General features: G+C 38.5%; 1 protein-coding gene across 1 annotated transcript in view; it reads right to left on the bottom strand.

Annotated features, from left to right (window-relative positions):
* The window catches only part of Vps15 (vacuolar protein sorting 15), a 213,997-nt gene that overhangs the window by 159,693 nt on the left and 29,295 nt on the right, over nucleotides 1–25,009 (bottom strand). Inside the window, exons 4-5 of the mRNA XM_067151658.2 lie at nucleotides 18,350–18,522; nucleotides 12,596–12,700 (exon numbers count right to left, since the gene is read on the bottom strand). Coding sequence (XP_067007759.1) covers nucleotides 12,596–12,700; nucleotides 18,350–18,522 — 278 coding nt within the window. The remainder of the gene's footprint in view (nucleotides 1–12,595; nucleotides 12,701–18,349; nucleotides 18,523–25,009) is intronic.

The following is a 25,009-nucleotide window of genomic DNA, read 5'->3' as shown; positions in this document are numbered from 1 at the left end:
GTTTCTCGCTTGACTCTCCGCACTGGAACAACAGATTCTTTCATTCAATAATGCAGCATAGGAAACGTGACTGATTAAATGCGATCCATAACGAAAATAATGGAAAATACTATCAGCACAAATGTACACGTAACCAAGTATAACATCTCTTACTACGGTACGTACAGTATTTTGCCTTTTTTTCGCATACAGTATGGTCACACTCTCTTCTATTTTCTTTTTCAAGAATGATTACACCGTATGAGACATATATGTTCGATATATTGGAATTCCTTACACGATTACACTACTACTTCTTCTACTGCTTTTCCCACACTTGTGGGGTCGCGGGTGCAAACTGCTTCGCACATGTGGATTTGGCCCCGTTTTATAATAAAAAATAATGTTATTGGCTTTACGTCCCACTAACTACTTTTGTGGGTTTTTTCGACGCTAAGGTGCCGGAATTTAGTCCCACAGGGGTTCTTTTACGTGACAGTAAATCTACCGACACAAGGCTGACGTATTTGAGCACCTTCAAATACCACTGGACTGGGCCAGGATCGAACCTGTCAAGTTGGTGTCAGTAGGCCAGCGCCTCAACCGTCTGAGCCACTCAGCCCAGCTGGCTGTTTTACGGCCGGATGTCCTTCCTGACGTTAACCTTATGCGGAGGGATGTAATCACTACTGCGTGTTTCTATAGTGGTTGGTAGTGTGGTGTGTTGTCTGAATACGAAGAGGAAAGTGTTGGGACAAACACAAGCCCACAGTTCCCGAGCCAGAAGAATTAATCAGAAGAGATTAAAATCCCCGACTTTGCCGAGAATCGAATCCGGGACCCTCTGCACCGAAGGCCTCAATGCTGACCATCCAGCTAAGGAGTCGGACTCCTTACACGACTACACGTTAATAAACAATTATTTGAAAATATAATGCAGTATACACTTTGGCATGAGTTATTTAGCCTATATTTTAAAACCAATAGCATTATTTTCTATTTCCCTTAATTCGATTTAAAACTGCGGTATATTATTTTATCCACTGTACTGTAAATTAATATTTAGAAATTTCATGATCTGTATTGAAGTGGGATTACAATATTTAAAAATTAAGAGTGTTCCTCCTACGTGGGACAAACAGGACGCAACTTCATAACCAGATATTCACAGCACATCAAGGCGGTAAGATATAACAAGTTTTCTGCTATAGGCCAACACATTCACGACTCAAATCATAAGTTTACTGATACAGAACATGATTTTGAAATACTTCAAATAGCAAACAAAGGGCCAATTATGAACATCGTCGAAAATTGTTTCATTCATTGCGATCAATATTTCAACCCTAACTATAATTTAAATGAAATTTCCGAGAAAACTAATATTCTTTATGATCTCTTAATTAAATGGCTTAGAAATATTAGAACACCTAAAAACAATTCGATCTTTCAAACCATACGCAGTACATATCCACATCATTTACCCCCACTACCACATCCTTCCGCTCCACCTTAGCTCCGTGACAGTTGCTCCGCCTCTACCCCTCCCCTCTCCTCCCTTACGCCTCGCCCCTTAACCATATAATTGCATCCATCAGTCCAGCTCTGTCCGCCGATCACTCAGGCTGCTCAAGGTGAGTTCGCTTCTAGTATTCTCTGGGTTTTTCTAGACTTTTCTTTTTGATCTTTCCTTCCGATCTTTTGCCTAATTCGACTTCTAATTTCTTCCCCAGGTTCCTCAACCCATATTGAAGTGGGAATTAATTCTTTGGATCTTACCAAGTTCAAGTTTACGTGTATTTTCCGAAACCAAACTACAGAACACACATAGTGTCAACTTCATATGACAATAAACCTCGCAGCATAATTTAACAGTTTTAGAAAACTAAAGTTATATATAAGCTGGACAAACCGCCATGGGTGTACAACAATGGAGTCATTATTTTAACGGATTTTAAAATGGAATGCAATTTCATCTACCATATTTTATTTTATATTCATCTGTGCAAATGTTATAGTGTGTTTTTGAAGTTGTTTTAAAGTTATATTTCATATTCACCCATGCAGATGTTATAGTGTGTATAAAGTTGTTTTAGGGTTTTATTGTGTTTGCCCGTTTTGACTTTGTGGCTGATGATGGCACATATCTGGTGCCGAAACTAGTACCTCATTTGAACGATATGCGATTCTTTCACATTAATAAATATCTTTGTATTGAATAGGAGGAACACTCTTAATTTTTAAATATTGTAATGCTGTACTGTAAAACCGAACGATTTTGGCAATATGTTGATTCGTAACTAAGACTGTATTTAAGAAACAGGTGAGGATTTGTCAGAGTATTTCTTAATCATTTCAGACAGAATAAAACTACGCCGTTTCTACTTGCCGGGTGGTATATTCAGTATTCTGGATAGTGACTGTTTGTTCGTGCTTAGTTGAGGATAGTTAACCCGAACTTGGTGATGTTTATTTGCTCTTAACCTACTGGATCTACACTATTAAATAGGCCCTACATCCTTCATAGATTATGAGTACATACAGGAAGTGAACTGGTAAGTATTGCTCAATAACATGTTGTTTATTTCATTTTACTGTTTCATTAGGTAGCAAGTTGCCAGAACTATGGCACAAATAATGTACGTAGCAGATAGACCACAACCACTGCACTCAATACACTGACTGAGTGAGTGTGAGTGAGTGCAGGAAGAGGCTAGACTGGGCAGTAGGGTTGGGCAGACCGGAACATTCACTTGTTCCGCAACATTAAGAACTTGAGGCGGAGTGTTTCGGTACAGAGTGCCGAGACACGGGACACAGGACACAGGACTGTAACTGCGTCCTAGAGAGAACTTCGAGAGGCAACAGGACATGCTCCGCTTCAGCTGGAATGTGCCTGAACCGAACGTGCTGTGCCAAGGCCGCACTAGATAGATTAGTTGGCCTTGGCTGTCTGCCTGTCGATACCGGCTGTGTGCCGCCCTGTGTTGGAGTGTCAACATTTTTTCATCCAGTTATATCTTTAATTCCAAAGCGATGACCCGTGTTTTTCTTGGGCTTAAAAGTTTCCTTAAAGTCCAAATTAATTTTTAACATCAATCCCCGAGAAAGTGTTGAGGGAAATTTTCGAGATATTGAAGAAAGTAAATGGAAGTTGAGAGGGACGCAGGCGAAGCAGCTAAAGCAGTGCAGCGCAGAGCAGATTTTTGTAATCCACACAAATCATTGCACCATCGCAAGTTGACAGACATGGCAGGACAGAGCAGAGCAGGCCGGTTCTGCACCTACTTCCGCCTACCACGCGCAGTCTTCGAAATACAGTTTCCTGCACACGTGTCACGCAGTTAGTTAAGAAATGGAGGAGAAAATTACCACAGCCATTCAGTCTCACCATGTTTTGTAGGTACTATGTGAATCACGTGGACTGCAATGCAGTATGTACGTATATATGTATGTATGTATGTATGTATGTATGTATGTATTGTGACATTTTGGTCTACTGTGATCGGCCGTGAATTTTATAAGACCGGACTGTACCCCAGGTGTCTCGCGCGGTGTGCCGACAGAGAAACACAAAGGGATGATTTTTTTTTTCAAATAAATGGTGTAACCTGCTGAGGAGTGAAAGACCATGTTATTACCACGAGAGAAGACGAGAAAAATTTTAATACAGCCGAACCTTTCACCCACGACAAGTATTACATTTAAAATCTTTCGTCAGATTAACACGTCAGATCCGACATCCTAATAGTCACTCTCCAACAAGTATGCATAAAACCGTGATACCATACTTCAGGAAGGCACGAATAGTAATAATTGAAAATTAAGTTAATTAGGAAATTAATTATATAATTATTTAACAAGAAATTAACGGACATCTCAATTACAACGCCGAGGAATTCAGGATGTCAGTTGAACCACGAGGTGTGACGTCAGAGCTCGGAACATCGGTGGCAAGCTAGTACTGGAATATTCGCAGTCATTCTCTCAAGTCTGTTTCGCTGCTGTTCTCTGCTGGCTGGGTGATTGCTCGGGAAGCTACTACAGAAGATCTCGTACAAGCCTGGACAGCTGTTATTCGCTCTACGAGGGGAGCCGTGTTATTTCAGTGCGGCTTTAACAGTTCATTTCAACATCCTCACAGACGTCAATAGTGTTAGGAAAGAAGGCACGTATCATCCTTTGCTAATTGTGAAACCACGAGTTCGATGCATTTGTGTTAATATTTTTGTGAAAGTTTCAGCGTACTACAAGTAATACGAGTTCGATACCGGCCAAGGACATGGAAGCCTGCAGTGTGAAGTTCGTGTGCCTTGGAGACATCACTTGGATCATGATGCAGCACTAATAACCCAGAACCGACGCCAACGACGTCCTAATGCCTTGAATCCTGCCTAGAAGAACACCATGGTCATCAAGACATCCAAGTTAAGTCGACATTTCATTTATACTGGGTATTATCTGTTCTATGTAGCTGTAGTATGTAGTTAACTTTCTTCTTGAAGGGATTATTAATTGTACAGTAGTTTGAGTAGCTTTTTGATATATTTACCATGTTAGTGTATGGCGTTATTCGATGTTGGAGTTGCGGTTTCACTTACTACGTGATTTTAAGGTGGATGATGACAGGGTGTCAACATCATCGGCCATGCGGGTTTCAAATAGTAATGTCATCGGACATGTATCTGATTTAAATATCAGCCATCTACTAATCTTTAAGGAATTTTACATTTCTATTCGGTTACTATGATATTGAGGATTGTGTAAGCGTGATATTTTCATTCTTCGAAATATATTTCTCTTATATTTTGCCCTAAAGTGTTTGCTATATTTCACACGAGGCAACCGGCTCATCTGACATATTAACGCTGTGCTAACGATACGGATAGCTTTCTTTGAATCCTATTTCATACTTTTTTAAGGAAGGATAGTATCTTATTATTATATTTATATGTGGTTCAAGTCATTTATGTAAATGTTCCTGTAATATTTTGAACGGATGTTGAGAGTTATTTTCGCTATTTTACCTCTCACCTTGTGCCATGTGGTGAATTATGGCATGAATTATGCTGATTTTATGTGCTATTTGAAGGCGAATCTTCACGTCTCTATGGATAGAGGCACATTTAATATATATTTTTGCGACGTTGAATGCATTGATGAACTGAGATTTTGGAATAATTTATCGTCATTTGACGCATGTGCGAGTTATTTGTGAGCGGTAGGCGATAGCGTCTTCATTCAATAATGAATCACGAAGTAAACCACATGTCTTCCTTTCAAATAAAATTGAGTGTATGAGATAATTATTTGTCATACTGGATGAGCGTCATCACCAATAGTATTAAATCGAAGTTGTATAATATTATTCACTTCCTCAATATACGCTAAATGTTGGTAACGTAGATTGGCGATATTATTATATTTTTTTTTCTTTCAGTCATCATTACCTAGATTGTTTGTACCAGGTGGATTTTATACAAGGTACAGATCATTATTTACAGGAGTCTGCTATTCCCAGGAGATGAATGGACAACGTGCGGGCAGATGTATATTTGTAAATATTACTCTTAGTTGTACTGGGTTGTAATTGTTTTTCTTTGGTGGATGATGGTAATGGGAGATCATTGCGTGTATTTTATGTTGTTATTCCACAGGTTGTGTGACTTAATTTTTGTCGTGCAATATCGATTTTTATGTGTAACCATCGTTGTTCCGAATTTCGGCGTTGTCAGGATTATGACACATGGTTAAGGATTTAATTTAAATTTTTTTTTCTTTCTCTCATTTGCTTGCCTACTTTGCCACGTAATATCACGTGTGTTATGTTACAACGAGCAGATAATTATTGAAAAGTCGATTTAAATTGGAAAGTAATTAAATTAAAAGTGAAATTAAGCGATAGAAGTAAATCGTTAAAATTCTTTTGTATTTTTATTTTTTTTATTTTGCTCAGTCATAACTTCAATATTTAAAATCTTGTTCCAGATTTTCCGGCATGAATTGACATGCGTGCAAGCATCATTCTCTAGAAAATCAAAGATAATATTCAAAGCAATATTCACAAAACAATGTGACATGGACGAAACAATTTTGTCAGAATTAAATAGAATTCATTAACTTGTACCATCTCATTTGTTTTAATTTTTGGATGTACAGCAAGAGTTGATATAAAATTAAATTTTAGCGATCATTTCACATAATCATCATTTTTGAGGAAGGTATTATTTTCTTTTGGAATAAATCGTCTACCATTTATTTGGATTTGATGGTTCATTATTTACGAATATCTGCCCATCTCCTTGATCCACACCATTTTATCATGGAACATGTCAATCCCTTACTGAGCACCCCTGAGAGGGTCGCGTGCCTCCAAATGCTAGTCGTGGCTTAAACGGGCAGATATTAATTGGCTTCTTTCACCGTGGGGCTTGATGGATTGACATGGTGGATCATAATCGTAATATTCGATACTTTATCAAATTTACATTCTTTGAACCATCTTGTTCTGTTATATTTGAATTCTGACAAATTACGCGAATTACTTATCATTTATTTTATTGTAGTAGGTTCATGCGTTTTGAAAGAATGATGCTCGCAGTAAATACTTAATTTCACTTATGCTTGATGACCATACTGTTTGGGGGGATTCTTGGCATTATTGACGTCTGTTGGCTAGGTTCGCATTGTATAACTGATCCTTATTCATAATGGACGAGATTAGGGCGTTGTTGGCTGCGCTGAATCAGCGTATGAACGATCATCAAGAAGAAAATAGGGTAGCTCGTGAAGTAACCACGAACACTTTAAGTAAAGTGATAGAAGAAAATCGGGTAGCTTGCGAAGAAAATAGAAAAGCTCGTGAGGAGAATAGAAAAGCTCGTGAGGAAACCACGAACACTTTAAGTAAAGTGATAGAAGAAAATAGGGTAGCTCGTGAGGAGAATAGGAAAGCTATAGAACAGGTGGAACAACGGATGAACCTTATGGGGGCGGTAATCCAAGAAGAGTCACGGAAAGGTCGGGACGAACTTCTTGCGAAACTGGACGAGACACATTGTCGCATTGATAACATCGCGTTAGAGTGTCGAGAGAATCAGAATAAAACGGTAGAAAAGGTTACCCAGTTAACTCAACAATTACAAGAGGATAATAAAGTTCTCACTGGCAAGGTCACTTCACTTCAAAGTGATATAGCCCTTGTTAAAGCCAGTATGGACAATACTAGGGACGAAGTTGAGTCAATACAAAAGGAGGTATCGGATGTGAAGGTGAAACAGGCAAAGGAAATAGGCGACGTCAGGAATGATCTTAAAAATATCAGTGAAGATCTCACTGAGGTCAAAAGTAATTGCCAGGTGAATCGGATTGAGATCGAAGAATTAAATCTCCAAGTCGATGACTTAAAGAAAATCATGGACGAGGATAAAATTAACATCACGGATAAAGTCAGTACTCTATCAGAGGATGTTCGAGGAAACTGTCTCAGAGTCGGGGAAATGGCCGACGTTGTGAAAAACCTGGAAAAGGACCTCAGCTTTCTCAAACTCCAAGACAGAAGTACGAGAGTCTTAATCAATTCCATCCTGGATCGCCAGAGCCAGATCGAAGAAACGGTCAACGAACAGGCCAATGTAAACATCCGGACAGAGCGGGATAACGCAGAGGGTCAACAAAACCCTGTTAACTTAAATCTTTTCCATCCGGAAATAGCTAGTTCACCAATTGGGAATGCTCCGCAAATTATAAATATTATACGGACGGGAGAAGATAAACCTAGGAAATTTAGCGGCACTCAGGAACAGTCTCCCAAAGGCTTTATTCGTGAGCTGGAGGAGTACATGAAAGAAAACAAAATTCCACCTGATCGACAACTTAGAACTGCGGAGAAATTCTTAGACGGAGGAGCTGTAAACTGGTACCATGCGTTCCGCTATACTTTTGAAAATTTTGAAGGTTTCAAAGGGGCATTTCTGCAGAAGTATTGGAGTTCGGACCATCAACAAAATCTTAGATTAGAATTATACTCCAGGAAATACAATGTTAATGGACCTACACGCTATGCGGACTACTTTGCCTTACAGCTTAGGCGGATGAAAGAGTTGGACGCTCCATTATCAGAAACGGATTTAATTAGAGCCTTAGAGAAACAATTTCCACTAGAAGTCCAACGCATTTTGATAGCTGCCAATGTTCAAAATGCAGTTCAAGCTGATGCAATTCTGCGACAGCTGGATAATACTAACGCTCAGCTGGCGCAAAGACCTCCGAAACCACACCATCCACAAGTTAATGTCGTAGAAATCTCTGGATCAGAAGAGAAGGGAAATGTAACAGGGAGAAGAGGAGCAAATCGACAGTACTCTTACCCTAATCCACAACGCAGATCGGGCTTGAATAGGGAAGAAGAGTGCAGAAGATTACCTCCGCATTATAGGAGAGAGGATAGGAGACAGGAAGGGTATCGATACAATCGATACCGAGACGGATCTAGAAGGGACAGAAGAAATCGACCCTACGACCACTCACGACAAAATACTAGTCAAAATCAGCGGAACTTCCGAGATACCATGGAAGAACGACATAGAGAAAGTATGAGATACATCGATGAGCTACGGAGAAGAAATCATGAAGAGGACAAGTGGAAAAAGGCAATGCAAAATATGGCTGTAAATCCGGATTGTGAGAATGCAGAAAGTATAGCATTCCAAGAATATAGAAAACAATCTGGATCGAATAGCTTAAGTCCATCTGCACCTCCATACGAGCCAGATGAAGGCTCCGAAAAAAAAAAAAATCATCCCTTTGTGTTTCTCTGTCAGCACACCGCGCGAGACACCTGGGGTACAGTCCGGTCTTATAAAATTCACGGCCGATCACAGTAGACCAAAATGTCACAGTATGTATGTATGTATGTATGTATGTATGTATGTATGTATGTATGTTCGTGAGAAAATGGCTGAACAGAATTTAATGAAAATCGGTATGTAAATTCGGGGAATAAGGCACTACAGTCTAGGCTATAAATAATTTTATTCACGCTGCGTAACAAGGTAGTTTAGAGAAAGGCCTAAACTGTAATCCACCGAGCAAGTGGCCGTGCGGTTAGGGTCGCGCCTCTGTGAGCTTGCATTCGGGAGATAGTGGGTTCGAACCCCACTGTCGGCAGCCCTGAAGATGGTTTTCCGTGGTTTCCTATTTTCACACTATCCAAATGCTGGGGCTGTACCTTAATTAAGGCCACGCCCGCTACCTTCCCAATCTTCCACCCTTCTTCCGTCGCCGAAAACCTTCGATATGTTTTTTGCGACGTTAAACAAACAGCAAACAAAAGAATGTAATCCTCATATATCTATGAAACAATCCGTGATCCAAGTTCTCGCAACATATAGAATTTAAGACAAAGATCTAATGCTGATTATGGAGAGCATCATCGCCGACTCCGTCGCCGTCATCCATCATCACATTTATGTGAAGAGATAAATACGGAAAATCATTTATCATGTCTTGTCAAATATAAATGCAAACGCGTTCACAACAGATTGTCAATGTTGATTGATTTTAGTATCTTGTGTCTTGTGACAACTAGATGAAAATCTAGCAGTACATTTGTAAATACATATTTTTCCCTCTCCCCCACTGTGATCCTATTAATGAATTTACCATGCAAGTTGGTCGTGCGGTTAGGATCACCTTGCTATGAGCTTGCATTCAGGAGATAGGGGGTTCGAACCCCACTGTCGGCAACCGTGAATATAGTTTTCCGTGGTTTCCCATTTTCACACCAGGCTAATGCTGGTGGGGGGGGGGTTGTACCTTAATTAAGGCCTCGGTCGCTTCCTTCCCATTCCTATTCCATCGTCGCCATAAGACCTATCTGTGTCGCTGCGACGTAAAAAATATAAAAAATAATCATGAATTAAATTCTTTGCTTAGTCCATATGAACGCCGAGCATCGGTAACATAGAAATATTGTTCAGTCTTGTAAACTGGCGAAGGTGGTTGTTTTTATTGCGATTGTCTTAAGCTGAATAACCGCGTTGCCATGAGCACAAGGGAAATTGTGAAGATGACTAACAAAATGAGAAAAATCGCGAATGCTTGAAGAAAAAGAAAAAAGAGCCTCTTTATACTGGATGCCCCAGTATCACAGAGTCTAAAGAAAACATGTTATTTCTGAAAACCGACGAGACCCTGCGTGGCAATGTGCGCTCACATCCACTTCGCAATTTCGTAAGCTTTGCGCTGTTCTGCTCTGCTCTTCCCTGCTCTGCGGCCAACTGCTTCTCAATGTGCGCCCGGCCTAACAGCACGAAAGTACAACAATGTATTCATCCAGTTATATTTTTAATTCCAAAGCGACGACCCATATTTTTCTTGGGCTTAAAAGTTTCCTTAAAGTCCAAATTAATGTTTTACGTTAATCCCCGAGAAAGTTTTGAGGGATATTTTCGAGATATTAATTACTCACTAATTACTCACAATACAGGCCGATACATTCAACTGGTGAAAATATTCTTGAATTGGTTACTTTTAAACACCTGCACTGCCATTGTAACCGTGTTATGTGTATTTTATATTGACCGGAAATATCTTAACCTAAAAGCAGCCTTTAACGTGATTATTAGGCGCGAATTTCAGTGTTCCGAATCTTCGTTCACGTTCCCTGCAGCTTTATGCTGGACATGGCCATCTTTGATAACTACACACAGGCACACACCACACAGCACGTTCCGTACAGGCACACTCCCAGTTCCCACTGGCGCGGAGCATGTAATGTTGCCTCTCGAAGTTCTCTCTACACTGCGCAGTTACAGTCCCGCGTCCCGTGCGCCCGCTGCACAGTTCAGCTAGTAGGCGAAGGGCAGTGCATAGCGGCGCTTCTGATGGGACAACGAGTCAGTGTCTCCGGCTCGCTTGAGAATGTTTCGGAACAATTGAAACTCGGTGTTCTGGAACAGCGGAACATAACTGTGCACCGGCACCTTGTGCCGAAACAGGGACATAGTGCCCAACCCTACTGGGCAGCTTATAAAAAAGAAAGCGGCTTCTGTATGTCACGTGATTATCTGAAGCACGGTATTGGCTAGAAATGAACAAGAGTCGATGTGACAAGCTAGCTCTTTCTTGGAGTCGCAGTTGATAAAAGAGTTGGCTCATACTAGCTTTCAAGGAGCAAGGAGGGAGCTAGCTTATACAAGACTCGACTCGTAACTGAACCACTAGCTCCAAGGAGCAAGGAGGGAGCTAGCTCTTACATGAGTCGACTCTCAATGAAAGAGCTAGCTCTCGCCAATGAGTCGTTTAAAAGAGTCAGTTCATTCACGAGTGACCCATCACTAGTCTACAGCCTCCTGAAGGATGAAACAGGATAACTGATAAATATATGCACACTGATATAACCAAACATTGAAAACTTATGACAGTGAAAGATTTGGAGACCAAACAATTTTTCATATCCTAGAAGTGCTCTTTCCAAGTGTTATTTAAACAACAAACTACAAACAAAATATCACGCAACAAAGAAAACATCGGCAAAACATCATTGCAAAACATAGGTTCATATGAGCATCCCCACAAAAACTTTTGGGACAGTGGGACATTATCTCGAAAAGCAGATCTGTACCAGGAAAAATAGGACGAATAGACACACTAGTCTACGTCAAGTTCTGGGCAGTGAGTTAGGTTCAGGACAAACTTAAATTCATCCAAGTTGAACTAGCAGCAGCGCAGTCATGGTCAGAAGGCAATAAAAATTTCTCATGGTTTTAGACATGACAGCTTTTGCTATGTCAGAGAACAAGGTAAAATTGTTTACGTCTCACAGAGAACTTTGCTCCACATTTTCAGAAGAAAATTTCGTCTTGCCTCTGATGCTTTCACGGCCCGTACTTATAAACAAGATACTGTATAGGCTTTTGGGTTTATGCCATGTCAAGAAAATAAGGTGGAATTCTTTACATTTCGCAGAGAACTGTACTCTGCGTCATCAGAAGAAAACCTCAACTGTCCACGAGAAAGGCTTCTTAAACAATGACTTTTTTAAATTTAGACGTTATAATAGAAGTGGAAATGGTACGTTCATTCATCACCAGATGGCTCCCCGGATGTGGCTCAGTGCTAGCGTTCGAAGCGGAAGCTGACCAAACCATCAGAATCTCTTCTTCATTATTAGAGAAGTCTTGCTCGTGAACAGAAGAGATTTTCTTCTGAAGACATGGAGCAAAGTTTTCTGCGATATGTAAAGAATTTCACCTTGATTTCTGGAATGGCTAAAGCCCAAAAACTTATTATCATGTCTACAATTATGGGCTGTGAAAGCATCAATCTAAATATTCTTTTGTTCTTTGTTTGATCCCAATTACTTTGTTTTCTAATTTTTTTCCCTCCAACATTCTTCATAGCTATCTGTGGATGTTCTCAGAGAGAGCATTATTGGAATATAGCTTAGACACAAGAGAAAAAAGAAGGAGGAGGGTGAAAGAAGTGAGAACAACCAATACCTTCATATTCTCTTTCTCAGTAATAAGGTACCTACACCTCTCCAACAAAAAGTCTTCAAGAGCAAGTTATTATCAGCTAGTCTTATATAGAAGTACTCATCATATGATCTCACCCAGCAGAGAAGATATCCATCGCAGGAGTCAAATCCCCTCTTCTCAAACTTTCTTCAGGCAAAAGTAACTGGCTGGACACCTCTGAACTTAGAGTCTTGATAAACCTGAAATGGGGAGAAAAGGATTAGAAGTGAATATCACAGAACAATTACCGTATTTACGCGAGTGATCCCCGCATATTTTTAAAAAAATTTTGAGGCACGAAATTGGGGTGCGGGTTTTATTTGCGTCAAGGTTGCCAACACGCTCCTGGCTCACCTAGTTTTCGATGCTGAGTGTACAGTTATCCTTTGTGCAACCATAGATGGGAGAAAACTGTCTCCATATGTCATATTTAAACGGAAAACATTTCAGACTTTCAATTCTAAACTGAGTTTACATTTTTTTAAATAGTACCGTATTTTACAGAGTAAAATAAATTCAAAGTTTCTCCGCGTCACGATAGAACGCATCTTCCGGAATGTGCAGGGGTAGCTTTCCGCACTTTCACTCACTTTGGTGTTTCTACAGTGTGTTTCATAGTTGAAAATAGAGTGAAATTGTAATTCTTTTGTATTCAGCGTTTTAAGGAACGCCACAATATCACGTAGCAGGCAGTACGCGAAAAAGCAGAATCCATGAAAAGTGTCGAGGGTTGTCATTTCTGAATTACAAGATGGCTGTTAATTCAAAATCACGTAATTGGAAGTCCGATTTCCGTATTACAAAGACTTTGAATTAACAAGGTTTTACTGTATCGCAAAACTAACATCAGATTTTGCCGGTGTGTCTATTTCAAGTGTTTACATTGCATGAAAAGAATTATCCACCACCGGTCGTGTTACTGTCCAGTAAAAAGAGACCACATGTGAGAAGTGTTTTTAGGCCCATATTCACCAACGTCAGTTACATTTCCATGCACACAGACTTTTGGTGCTACATATTAAGAGCCCTAAATATCTGTTGAGTTACAATAATGAATGTATGTATTTATGTATGTCCAACCCTTGTCCTGTTTATCTACGGGGTCGGGTATGAAAGGAGGTGAATCTTCATAGCAAGCTTTTATGACTGGATGCCCTTTCTGGCATCAACCTCAACAGAGGAGTCAATGAGATGAAATGAATGATGAGATGTATGATAGCAGGAAGGGACCGGGTGAATTCAGTGCCGGAACATAGCCTATTCCTGTCGAATAGCACCAAGCGCTCTGCCCAAAGCTTAAAATCTCCATCAGACAGACGAATCACCGTCAATAGTGGCATATGCTCTCACTCCATGTGAACACTGGGGAGAGGTTTGGAATTGAATCCAGGCTTTCGGAATGCAATCTAGTGATTAGAAATTGTATGCCACCCCCTGTCATTCCCTGCTGGCTAAAATTCTGATGGTGATATCTTTTCCACCAACAGAACTCAAACAGGCTAACTATAGTGTCAGACCATATAGACTTGACACTTTAACAATCATGGAACAAGGCGGGCTATCCTTAAAGTAAGACCCAATGAAAACTTTATTTATAACTCAAACCAAAATCATGATATGAAGAGGAGTACATTCATATTTACATTTGGGCCAGAAGCTTGTGAAGCTTTAAGTAATGTTTACCATGCCTGATGTCATGTCCTCATCACAATCACTTAATGATTTTTTTTTAAAATTAAAAAACAATCTCGGTTTTGGTTTCAATGTGATTTCCGGGTGTACAGTCTCCATGCTGGTAATGTATAGAAAGTATTTATCAAAACAAAGCTCTCCTGTTGAGAAAATTGAACAAACCTGTCCTCACAATAATTCTTCTTATTCAAGCCATAATTGGCAATTACTGTATGTCCTCACATACACCTTTATGTTGCATTGAAATCGTATCTCATTAGTATGGCTATTTCTGAATTCTTAATCATTTACAAGGCTTCATCAATGTCTCCATAAATCATCTTGATAGCATAATCAGTCTCATCACATATGGGGTTACGATAAAGAAGCAGACCATCACCAATTCCCTTGTAGCCACTGTGAAATGTTAGATATATTCATTAGAGTACAAGGAACAAGCAGAGGTGCTAAAATATAGTGTTTTTGTGCATTTACCTGAGATATACAGCATTGAACAGTACACTATATATGAGCAGTAAAGCACATAGCGACTATGCTTACTGGGTGACTGAGGGGTGATGATGTCATACTTGACCACTGAAAGCTTGCCAGGAACTGGGGGGCTGAGGTATTTTATTTTTCAGTCATACTGATGATATCCTGGGGAAAAGAAAAGACCGGTGGCAATTTGAATTATTAAACAAAGGCCGAGGAGTGATCCAAAGTTTCATCAAGCGGAAATATTGGAGGGGGCAGGCAGATCTACTAAGGCATCATTAGCAATTTTAAAAAGAGGGTGTGATACTCGTATAGGTTTGGCCATTAAAATTTTTGTCGTAAAGGACCTTGAAAGATGTTTGTAATTTTTACAATTACGATTAAAGTAAGAAATAAGTAGTTTACCAATATTAAGGTAATAAGATGATTAGGCTTATTATAGAGTTTAATTAAATGGGGGGTGGCTTCTGTATTTAGAGAGTTATATATTAGATTAATAGATGTAAGGTCCATATTTTTAGTAAGTATGTTGGTAAAATATGGATCTCTTATCGATGAAATTATTAAAATTAAGGTGGTTTCCCATTGCATTCCTCAATGCCATTTTAGTCCATTAATCAGCTGACCTTAACATAGAAACAGTTACTGTTGTAGCCGCCTCACTGAGATACAGATGCTACACTCCAGGTCAGTGTGCTCTGCAATTCGCCCGGGAAGGGTCGCCTCTCTCTGAGTAGAGAAGTCTCAAAAGAAGGTCTTTTCCTACTACAGAAGCACTGGTCACCCAATTCTAACTGATGACAATAGTGCTTTAACTAGTCTGACCATTTAGTCAAAAAGAATATACGCATGCCTAACATCAGCTGAAGGTATCACAAGCATTAAAATTCATATTTAACCTTTTGATGCCAGGCTGTAAAGTAGTGGTTGTGCTAAGAATGCCAAGACAATTTTAATAAAAATACATACACTATGAGAAAACATTCTCCTACTTACATTTTTGGAGGTAAATGCCTGGGTTTTTTCTATAGCACATAGGTGAATAGAAAACATGTGCATGTGACTATAATTGCAATAGAGGTTCATTTTCTTCATTTAAAAGTTCATTTACTTTTTGAAAAATTAATGTCAAAATTTGACCAAATTGTTATATTTATAGTGCATTTTTATCATGGGTACGACCTTTTTGAGAATATTCAGCTAATTTTGAATAAAAAACTAATGTTTTACACAATTCTTGGTAGTATTTTTGAGAATTACAAATTTTTACAAAATTTTGCATACACAGGTTGAATACACAATAACCTCTTCTTTACTTCGAACACTCGTCAATCGATGAATTATTCTCTAATGAATCACTTAATGTTAATACATTGTATATTTTAATCATCTTTCATTTGCTTATCCATCTTTAAACTATTGGAAGTAAATAAACAAACGTATATACAAGCAAGATAACGAGCGACACGAAGCAGCAGAATGCATGACTACCATGCACGAAACTTCAATGCGCCGAAAGAAAGCTTTTATAAAACTTCACTGATATCAATCGATATCACATGTTTCTGATATTTCCAGAGAGTAAAAGCCTCAATCTTTCCGGCAGTATTACTAATGCTGCCATCATGCAACAGAAATTGAAGAAACGGGTGAAAGAAAAAGTGGCCGACAAATCGGCCCTGGCATTTTTAGCAGCAGCTTGCATGGCCGATAGATCGGCTGCCGGCAGTATAAGAGTTAAATACCTCGATTCACTAATCACGTTGGATGGAGAGATGATTCTATACTCCCGAGCACACATTAATGCTGTGTAACTGAAATGGTGCCAAGCCATCGGAGTGGTGTAAGATCAGAAAACATCTAACCACCTGATATGGAAAGTATACAAAAGTCCATGGTTTACCCGTTTGTCCTAAATGGTTCACAAGCTTGCCAGTATCAACAAAGCACACACACACATCTACTGGAGATGAAAATACTGTGCCAGTCCATGTATGTTACAAGGATAGACCACACTAAGAGCACGAATGGGAACAACATCCATACAAATAAAATGCACGAGGCAAGGCTCAGGTGATACGGGCATGTCACACAATTATGCCTCATGGTTACTTGAAGAAACGGTGGCCAGACAGATCAAGGAGGATATGGACGTGAGTAGTCTCAGACCTGAAGATAATTTTGACAGAAGGAAGTGATGAACAGTGACTAGAAAGAGGTACCCAGTACCGCTGTACGATACATGCTAGGAAAGAAGTACAGTAAAACATTGTTAAGATATTTCTCCACGGGACACAGATAAAGAACTTGTTAAGTAGAAAACATTTTATTGAATATATGAATAAAAACTATCCTACATGGATATCTAAATACTTGATATGTTGTTTTTCTGACATGCGATCATTTTACATCGTGTACGTTCTAGTACAGTGAAAAATATAGGCTATCCATCATTTCTCAAGGCAAGATGAGAGTATTAAAAAGCATTTTAAAAAACTAGAAAAAATAAGAAAACCTTTGGTGCTGGGGCTTATTAAATAACAGCAATGTTTTTTAAAAGGTATGTAAAACATAAGACAACAATAGGAAAATATTTGCACTAGGGCCCATAAAAGTAGCAGCGCATTATTGCAGATCACACTTTCTACAACAAATGTCAGCTGATGCCTTATATTTCAGATCAGTGGATTATTAAACATTGTTTTCTGACCACTCTCTTCGACCATGAATTATGTGGAGATCAAACTCAGCCATGTGCGAGAGAATGACTTTGACTGCCATCTTGAACGTGACAAGACTTTGACTGACTCGAATCAAAACTTGAAGGGGGAAGTTTAAACATATGCATCACCACTGAAAGATGCAGATGCCTGTCCACTTCCTGGATTTTAATTTTGTTTTCATTAGTAAGTGATTTCACGATTTTTTCAGTACCTATTACTGGGCTACTGCAAGACAAATATGCACCATGCTAGTCAACTTCACACGAGTATGTCCTAATCCATGACAACTGGCAAGCAAAATTGAACTTGGTCGCCAAAGCTGTTGTTTACCCTGTCAAGTTCAAGAATTCAAGGCCTTTGGCTGTTTTCACACAACTTTCCCCGACCTGCCATCTGTGGTGAGGGCTCTATCCATTGGAAATCACGTTCCTTTCACAAGAGATGACAAAATATTTCCAGCGCTAGGAAAAATATTATTGCAATAGCGGTAAGAGAAATTTTGTGATGCAATAAGTATTTTGATGTAGATTTAATATGATGTGGATCAGGACTTCAAATTTATGGCATACTAAAAGAACTATGTATGGTCTAAATGAGGTACGAACTAACGAGGTTATACTGTATATGCATGCCTAACACATCCTTGTATAGAAAAGTTATTGCTTGTTTTCCACCTTAATGTTGATTTACTGTCTGTATTCTTCCTTTACTTGGCAACAGCCAGCTCATTTCTGCAAGACTGAATTTTTTAACAGTGTTTGAATTAGGTTAACAATACCACATGAAGAGAAAATATGAAACTTAATAAGGAAAATTGAATTTCTGATTACATTCATTAGTTAAGAATCTGCTGATTTCAGCAAGAGTACGCAGAATGGGCTCAAAATAGTCAAAAGTAATCTATGGACTGAATTTGCAAGAATTTATGACAGCAATATTTTGCATAAGATCACTCACCTCTCTGGAGCTATGTAGCATGTTCGTCTCCGTGACGTGTCAAAAAAGTATGAAAAATCTGCAGGGTTATCTTCTGGGAGGTAGGTCGGTTTAAATGATGCAAAATCAGCCAGCAACACCCAATTCCATGAAGTAATCATGATGTTTTCTAGCTTGATGTCTCCGTGACACACCTGAAAAATAGTGATGAAAATTTGATGCCAAATGAAGACCACAAATTTAAAAGTTCCTGCTCAACAAATATTAGTGTTGTCTTCTAGGATATTAGGCTGTGGTAGAATTTGCCGAGTGTTGATGCTTCACCTATTCTACAACAGGCACTGTCAAGAAAGTCTAGTGGTCACATGGACTGACCACTATTACAAGATTCATGGTAACTATCTCTTTCTCCTCATATTTGCACAGTGCTACCATACAATGGTCATATATTCTGGAAAGAATGACACCCCAAGGGTTGAACGGGCGGACTGTTAGATAAGGGGCAGCCGGGACTCGATCCCAGAGTATCAGGAAAGGAACAACCCAGTATAGGAATATTAAGTTGTAATAAGGTTTACCTTGTAATGACATGCTATTATATTTTATGAATTCAGTAATGAAGGAAAATATTCCAGTAAACCAAAGTAAGAAGCTGACTTAACCAGGTGGCGAGCTTGTTCCACATGTTTACGGGCACAGATGTTTGTTATTGACAAGCCAATGATTAAGTAGACCATACAAAAGTATGCAGCTTTGGCTGCACTTAGCAGAGTACATTGCTTGGAAACGCCCAAACTAAGCCCCTAAGGTAGTGGGAAGGGACTGATCTTTGCTTTACTGTGGGTGGATAAAAACACAAATTCAAGATGGGAGAGAGTGATTTTCAACAGTAAACTTGCATACAGTTGTACGTAAGGTGTCGCAAGGCAGGGTTTGAAATGCGCGGAGAGTTAGAGATTAGTGGGCAAGCTCCCATCAGGACAATATAATGATAATTTGTATATACAGTATTGTACACAGCCTAGTTGTCATCATTCTTCTGTAATAAAGAGCAGCACTTTTGCATTTCATGTTGTTATTTCGGGAGTTCCAGGGCCAAGTGCATACCTAATTACCTCCCTACAGGACCGCTCGGCAGGAAGGACAGTACATTAACTTCTCGTAACGGTCAGTGACCAACCACAAGAACGTCTCACAGGACAGATAGGTCAAGACAAATATGTGCATAAAGCACCAGATGACGGTGCACAAGACAGGTACTATGCACAGGGAGATGGGCCAGCCATAGTGAGTCGGACTCCATGTGGAAAGGATGTGACAAGGCAAGAACAGCTTGCATGCATCAAACTGGTAGTTCACCAGAGTCACAATGCCAAATAAAGGTCTGCATTCCCTGTTTGAACCGTTGGCATTCAACAATCTGAGCGAATGCACCACATTTGATCAGACTGGTTCACATTCGCTGTCACTACAAAATCCGTTGCGAACATGGAACAGGAGTCCATAGACAAGGTGAAAGCAAAACCTGAGACAACATGCAGGATATGTGCCATGTAAATACTGTGCTTTCTTATTGACGTTTGCATCTACTACCTCACATATGAAAGCACACATGTGTAAAGTGCAACAGAATACAGTCATCCATCAGATACTGTAAATTACCACATGATATCAAACAAAACATTATACAAAATGTGTCAAAATGTGTGCAACACATCTCCGTTCCTTTATGGTTGTTTTAAGAATAGGTTCCTAGATCTACTGTACATCAAAAACGAGTTAATGGCGGCGCAGATTATGGACAAATAAAAGTTTCCCATGTTCTTACTATAACAATTTATTTATTAAAAGATCGCCTTTCTGATGATGATCCCTTCGCATAGGGGAGAAATTACAGCACAGAATATCCATGACTTGCTCTGCTAGTGAAAAAAATATTTATTCCAGTCTCCAATGTGGTAAGTGAAAGAAATTCAGTTCAGTTGGTAACTTAACTAGTGACAAGAGGAGCTCACATAATGAAGATATAGTAAATGACGCTCTCTTGATTCATTGTGTACTAAGACAGACAACACAATAATGTTGTGTTGATGTGAAAGACAGAACAAGTTAATGTTCTTTGTCTACTAAAGTGAAAAGTTAATCTCACAGTGTTTATAGTAAGTTTGTTATTACATTACACTCAATGCATATTTTGTTAAAATATTTGCAGGGTGTCTAACATTTGTATAGTCGGCCACTCTCCTTTCTTCGCTCCTTGTAAGTTTACTAGCCATAAATTCATTAAAGCTGTCCGTACATGAACCAGCTGCCTTACCTCAGATTACATGCTGTTAACCAACTCGGTCAAAGTCTACTGAGATACAGTCTTGATTATTTTTTCCATGATGGTTCAATTTTGTCCATATTGACTTACATTCAATCTATGAAAACACTTTTCCACATAGTCAATACTTCATATTTTATTATATTACCTCCCGCACATGATTCAAGAGCTCAACTGCTCCCTTCCTCAGCGGTGCAAAACATCAAACAAAACTCCTTTGACTTGACACATTTGTACAGTACAGTCATCAATAATACAAATTATACAAAAAATCTTGAAATCGTTAAAACATCCTTTTTGTGTCTAAAATATTCACTTATCCTTACTGTCATTTAGTAATAACTTTAAAAATTTTCAAATCACAAAATGAATGAAACATATTTAGTCACTATGTACTAAAATTTGAAAGGCTCTCTGCTCTATTCCTGAAAACTTCTCCTTTCCTTAAATCCTTATTTACACTGCTAAAGTGCTCTGCTCCTGTGCTTGCTTCCACTGACCTTACAAGGACCTTGGATATGTTTGGTTGGTTTCAGACAAGTGTAACTTTGTTTTAATTATGACAAATTTGGTACCAGCTGAAACTGAAGAACTTTACGGTTAAAATTGGCTCGCATGGTTGGACGAGATTAAGAGGAGAAATTCCAGTTTATATGATAGGTCTTAAACTTTAGCAATGTAAATAAGGATTTAAGGAAAGCAGAAGTTTTCAAGAACAGAGCAGGCAGCCTTACAAATTTTAATACATAGTGACTAACTTAATAGATTTTATTCGTTTTGTGATTTGAAAAGTTTTGAAGTTTTTACTAGATGACATAGTAAGGATAAGTGAATATTTTAGACACAAAAGGGATGTTTTAACGATTTCAAGATTTTATGTATAATTTGTTTTATTGATGACTGTATTGTACAAATGTGTCAAGTCAAAGAATTTTTGTTCGATGCTTTTCCACCACTGAAGAAGGGAGCAGTTGAGTTCTTGATACATATACGGGTGGTAATATAATAAAATATGAAGTGTTTTCATAGATCGAGACACAGTCGACCGTATGAGGTTCGAATGAGTGTAAGGGAATTAACAGGGTCGTTTGCAGACCTCTAATGCCAAAGATGAAATGAATTTCATTTTGGCTCTGTATTGACGATGTTATATAAATTGAAAAACTAGCTTAATAGTTCCACCTAGTCAATGCATTCAATGTAGTACTGAAACATCTGCCACACTCACTGGACCTGTCTCCATACAATTTTCACCTCACCCCCAAAGTGAAAGAACAATTGCATGGATGATGCTTTGCGACATGAGAGGACATTAAGATGTACAATATTATAGGTTAGGATCCACCTTTCAATACTCCGTAATAAGATGATAAAAAGTAGTTACAACCTGTTTAATGGGACCGGTTTCAACACATTTTAAGTGTCATCATCAGCCAATTTGCGAAGATCTTAAAACAACTAGCACATTGAATACAGGCAAAAAATTAACATTGTATCATAACGTAGCAATTCAGTAAATGTTCAAAACACAATAATCACAGTCAAGAGAGTAAACAGAACATCACTATCTTGCGCCGAAAACAAATATAGCTGAAGTTCGTAAGCAGGTCAAATATTCGCTTATGTAAAGTCGTTGCTAGACAGGTCTTGTAGGCATTTGTTTCTCCGGCCGAAGAGCAAAAGGTGACGTGAATGAAGTCCTAGGAAAACAGTGTAGGATTTAATTTCGTCAAATTTCAAAGTGGATATATAGGTTTTATGAAATAATTTAAAACGTTAAAAAAGAATAAAGCCAAATAAAAAATATATTTAAAAAAATAGGAAGAAATAATGAAAGAAATACGAGGTTCAACTCGAAACAACTTGCCGTAGTAATTGATAAAGAAATGATAAATAGAGAAAGGGGGGGACGTTAATTAGAGGGTGGTGATGGTGGTGGTGGTGGTGGTGGTGGTGGTGGTGGTGGTGGTGGTGGTGGTTATTGTTATTAGAGGAAATACAATTGGGCAACAATCCTTAATAAAATACTAATTCGAAGAGGACATTGTTAGTGCTGTAAAACATGAGACAGTAAAATTTGCACATGATGAGGTGACTGGTATCAGTCATCTCCCGCAACACTGGCAATATGCTGCGGGCAATCTAAGGGGCAACTTTGAGGGTTTACCATAAGTGTTACTGTACTTTCAGAGAATAAACATTATGTAGCACAAGGATTTCATGGCCGACAGTTTTCTCACTTTATATCCTACACCCCTGGTATACCTACTTGGCATTATTCATACAATGAAGTCAAATAGATATTAAAGTTTATTTATTCCACCTGTTCAATACATAAAAAAGTAATGAATTGAATAAAATTATAGGGACATGTTTCGCCCTTTAATTATGGGCATCTTCAGCCTTAATCTCAAACTGAAAGTTGATTAATCAGGTACCTGATTGTAATTAACTTACATATGAATGTGAAGGAAAAGTTGGAAAAGTGCGAAATATTTGACAGAAGTTATGAAATTCTTAATATCAGGCCTTAATAAAGTCTAAAATACAAATATTCGTAAAATTATACACTTTCTTGAATGTAGTTAAGAAATTCTTGAAATGAGGCCTTAATGAAGTTTAAAATACAAGTAGTCGTGAGTTTATACACTAGAGGAAACTTTTGGATCTTAAACAGATTGAATGTCACTATAATAATCACATCAAGTGGGGTTTATAATAAATGTGAAGTGATGAAACTGTAGTTTTCTAGAATCATGAGAGAAGAAGAGTGCTTGAAGGTAAGTTGCTGTGTTAAATGTTAGCAGGAAGGAACGGCTGTAGTCTCTTGTGTAGAGTCGTAAGGGAAGTTTGGATTGAAGTCTGTAACAATGGGAGATTTACGTGTTAAAGAATGGATTTGAAAGGAAGGAGAGTTTAAAGAGAAATCGAAGTGTGTAAAACCACTTACCTCTTTATTAACGTTGAAATTGGTTGACGTAAAGAAGATTCAGAGAGAAAATGTTGTGTGTAATAAAGAGGTAAGTGGTTTTTTTTTTTTTTTTTTTTTTTTTTTTTGCTAGGGGCTTTACGTCGCACCAACACAGATAGGTCTTATGGCGACGATGGGATAGGAAAGGGCTAGGAGTTGGAAGGAAGCGGCCGTGGCCTTAATTAAAGTAAAGCCCCAGCATTTGCCTGGTGTGAAAATGAGAAACCACGGAAAACCATCTTCAGGGCTGCCGATAGTGGGATCCGAACCGGTAAGTGGTTTTACATACTTCGATTTCTCTTTAAACTCTCCTTTAATTCAAATTCATTCTTTAACACGTAAATCTCCTATTGTTACAGACTTCAATCCAAACTTCCCTTATGACTCTACACAAGAGACTACAGCCGTTCCTTCCTGCTAACATTTAACACAGCAACTTACCTTCAAGCACTCTTCTTCTCTCATGCTTCTAGAAAACTATAGTTTTATCACTTCACACTTATTATAAACCCCACTTGATGTGATTATTATAGTGACATTCAATCTGTTTAAGATCCAAAAGTTTCCTCTAGTGTATAAACTCATGACTACTTGTATTTTAAACTTCATTAAGGCCTCATTTCAAGAATTTCTTAACTACATTCAAGAAAGTGTATAATTTTACGAATATTTGTATTTTAGACTTTATTAAGGCCTGATATTAAGATTTTCATAACTACTGTCAACCATTTTTCACTTTTCCAAATTTTCCTTCACATTCATATGTAAGTTAATTACAATCAGGTACCTGATTAATCAACTTTCAGTTTGAGATTAAGGCTGAAGATTCCCATAATTAAAGGGCGAAACATGTCCCTATAATTTTATTTAATTCATTATCTTTTTTATGTATTGGACAGGTGGAATAAATAAACTTTAATATTTATTTGACTTCATTGTACATTTCAATACGGACCTAAAGTATGAGAATTATAACATGTAATTATTCATACATTCCACAGCACCTTATGCTCCCCACTCCCATCTATATATTTCCATTTATATGGTAGATCCTGCATTCACGTAAAAAGAATAGTTGCCATAACTTATGTCCCAACCCTCGTATATAGGCGGAGGCACAGAAGTTCAATAAGCTGTCTGAATTTTAGGAGCAACAAAACCAGAGACAATCATGACCTATTCAAACAGTTTGTTGATTGTAAAATCATTCCAGATGAATCTCTCGCATCGTGGCATAGGCTTGTCATTGGTAAGTTAAAGCTACGCTGTCACCTGCGTACTGAAGCCACCTTGCCAGAGAAGATCAAACGGTTTACATTAAAATGGACACAATTAGCCCAGCCCTTCATAGATGACATCAGGATCTATATTGTCCAGGATCTGG

The sequence above is a fragment of the Anabrus simplex genome, chromosome 7 (genome assembly GCF_040414725.1).
Source record: "Anabrus simplex isolate iqAnaSimp1 chromosome 7, ASM4041472v1, whole genome shotgun sequence".
NCBI classification, from domain to species: Eukaryota; Metazoa; Arthropoda; class Insecta; order Orthoptera; family Tettigoniidae; genus Anabrus; species Anabrus simplex.
The sequence above is the reverse complement of the archived record's forward strand: the minus strand, read 5'-3'. Positions and strand labels throughout refer to the sequence as shown.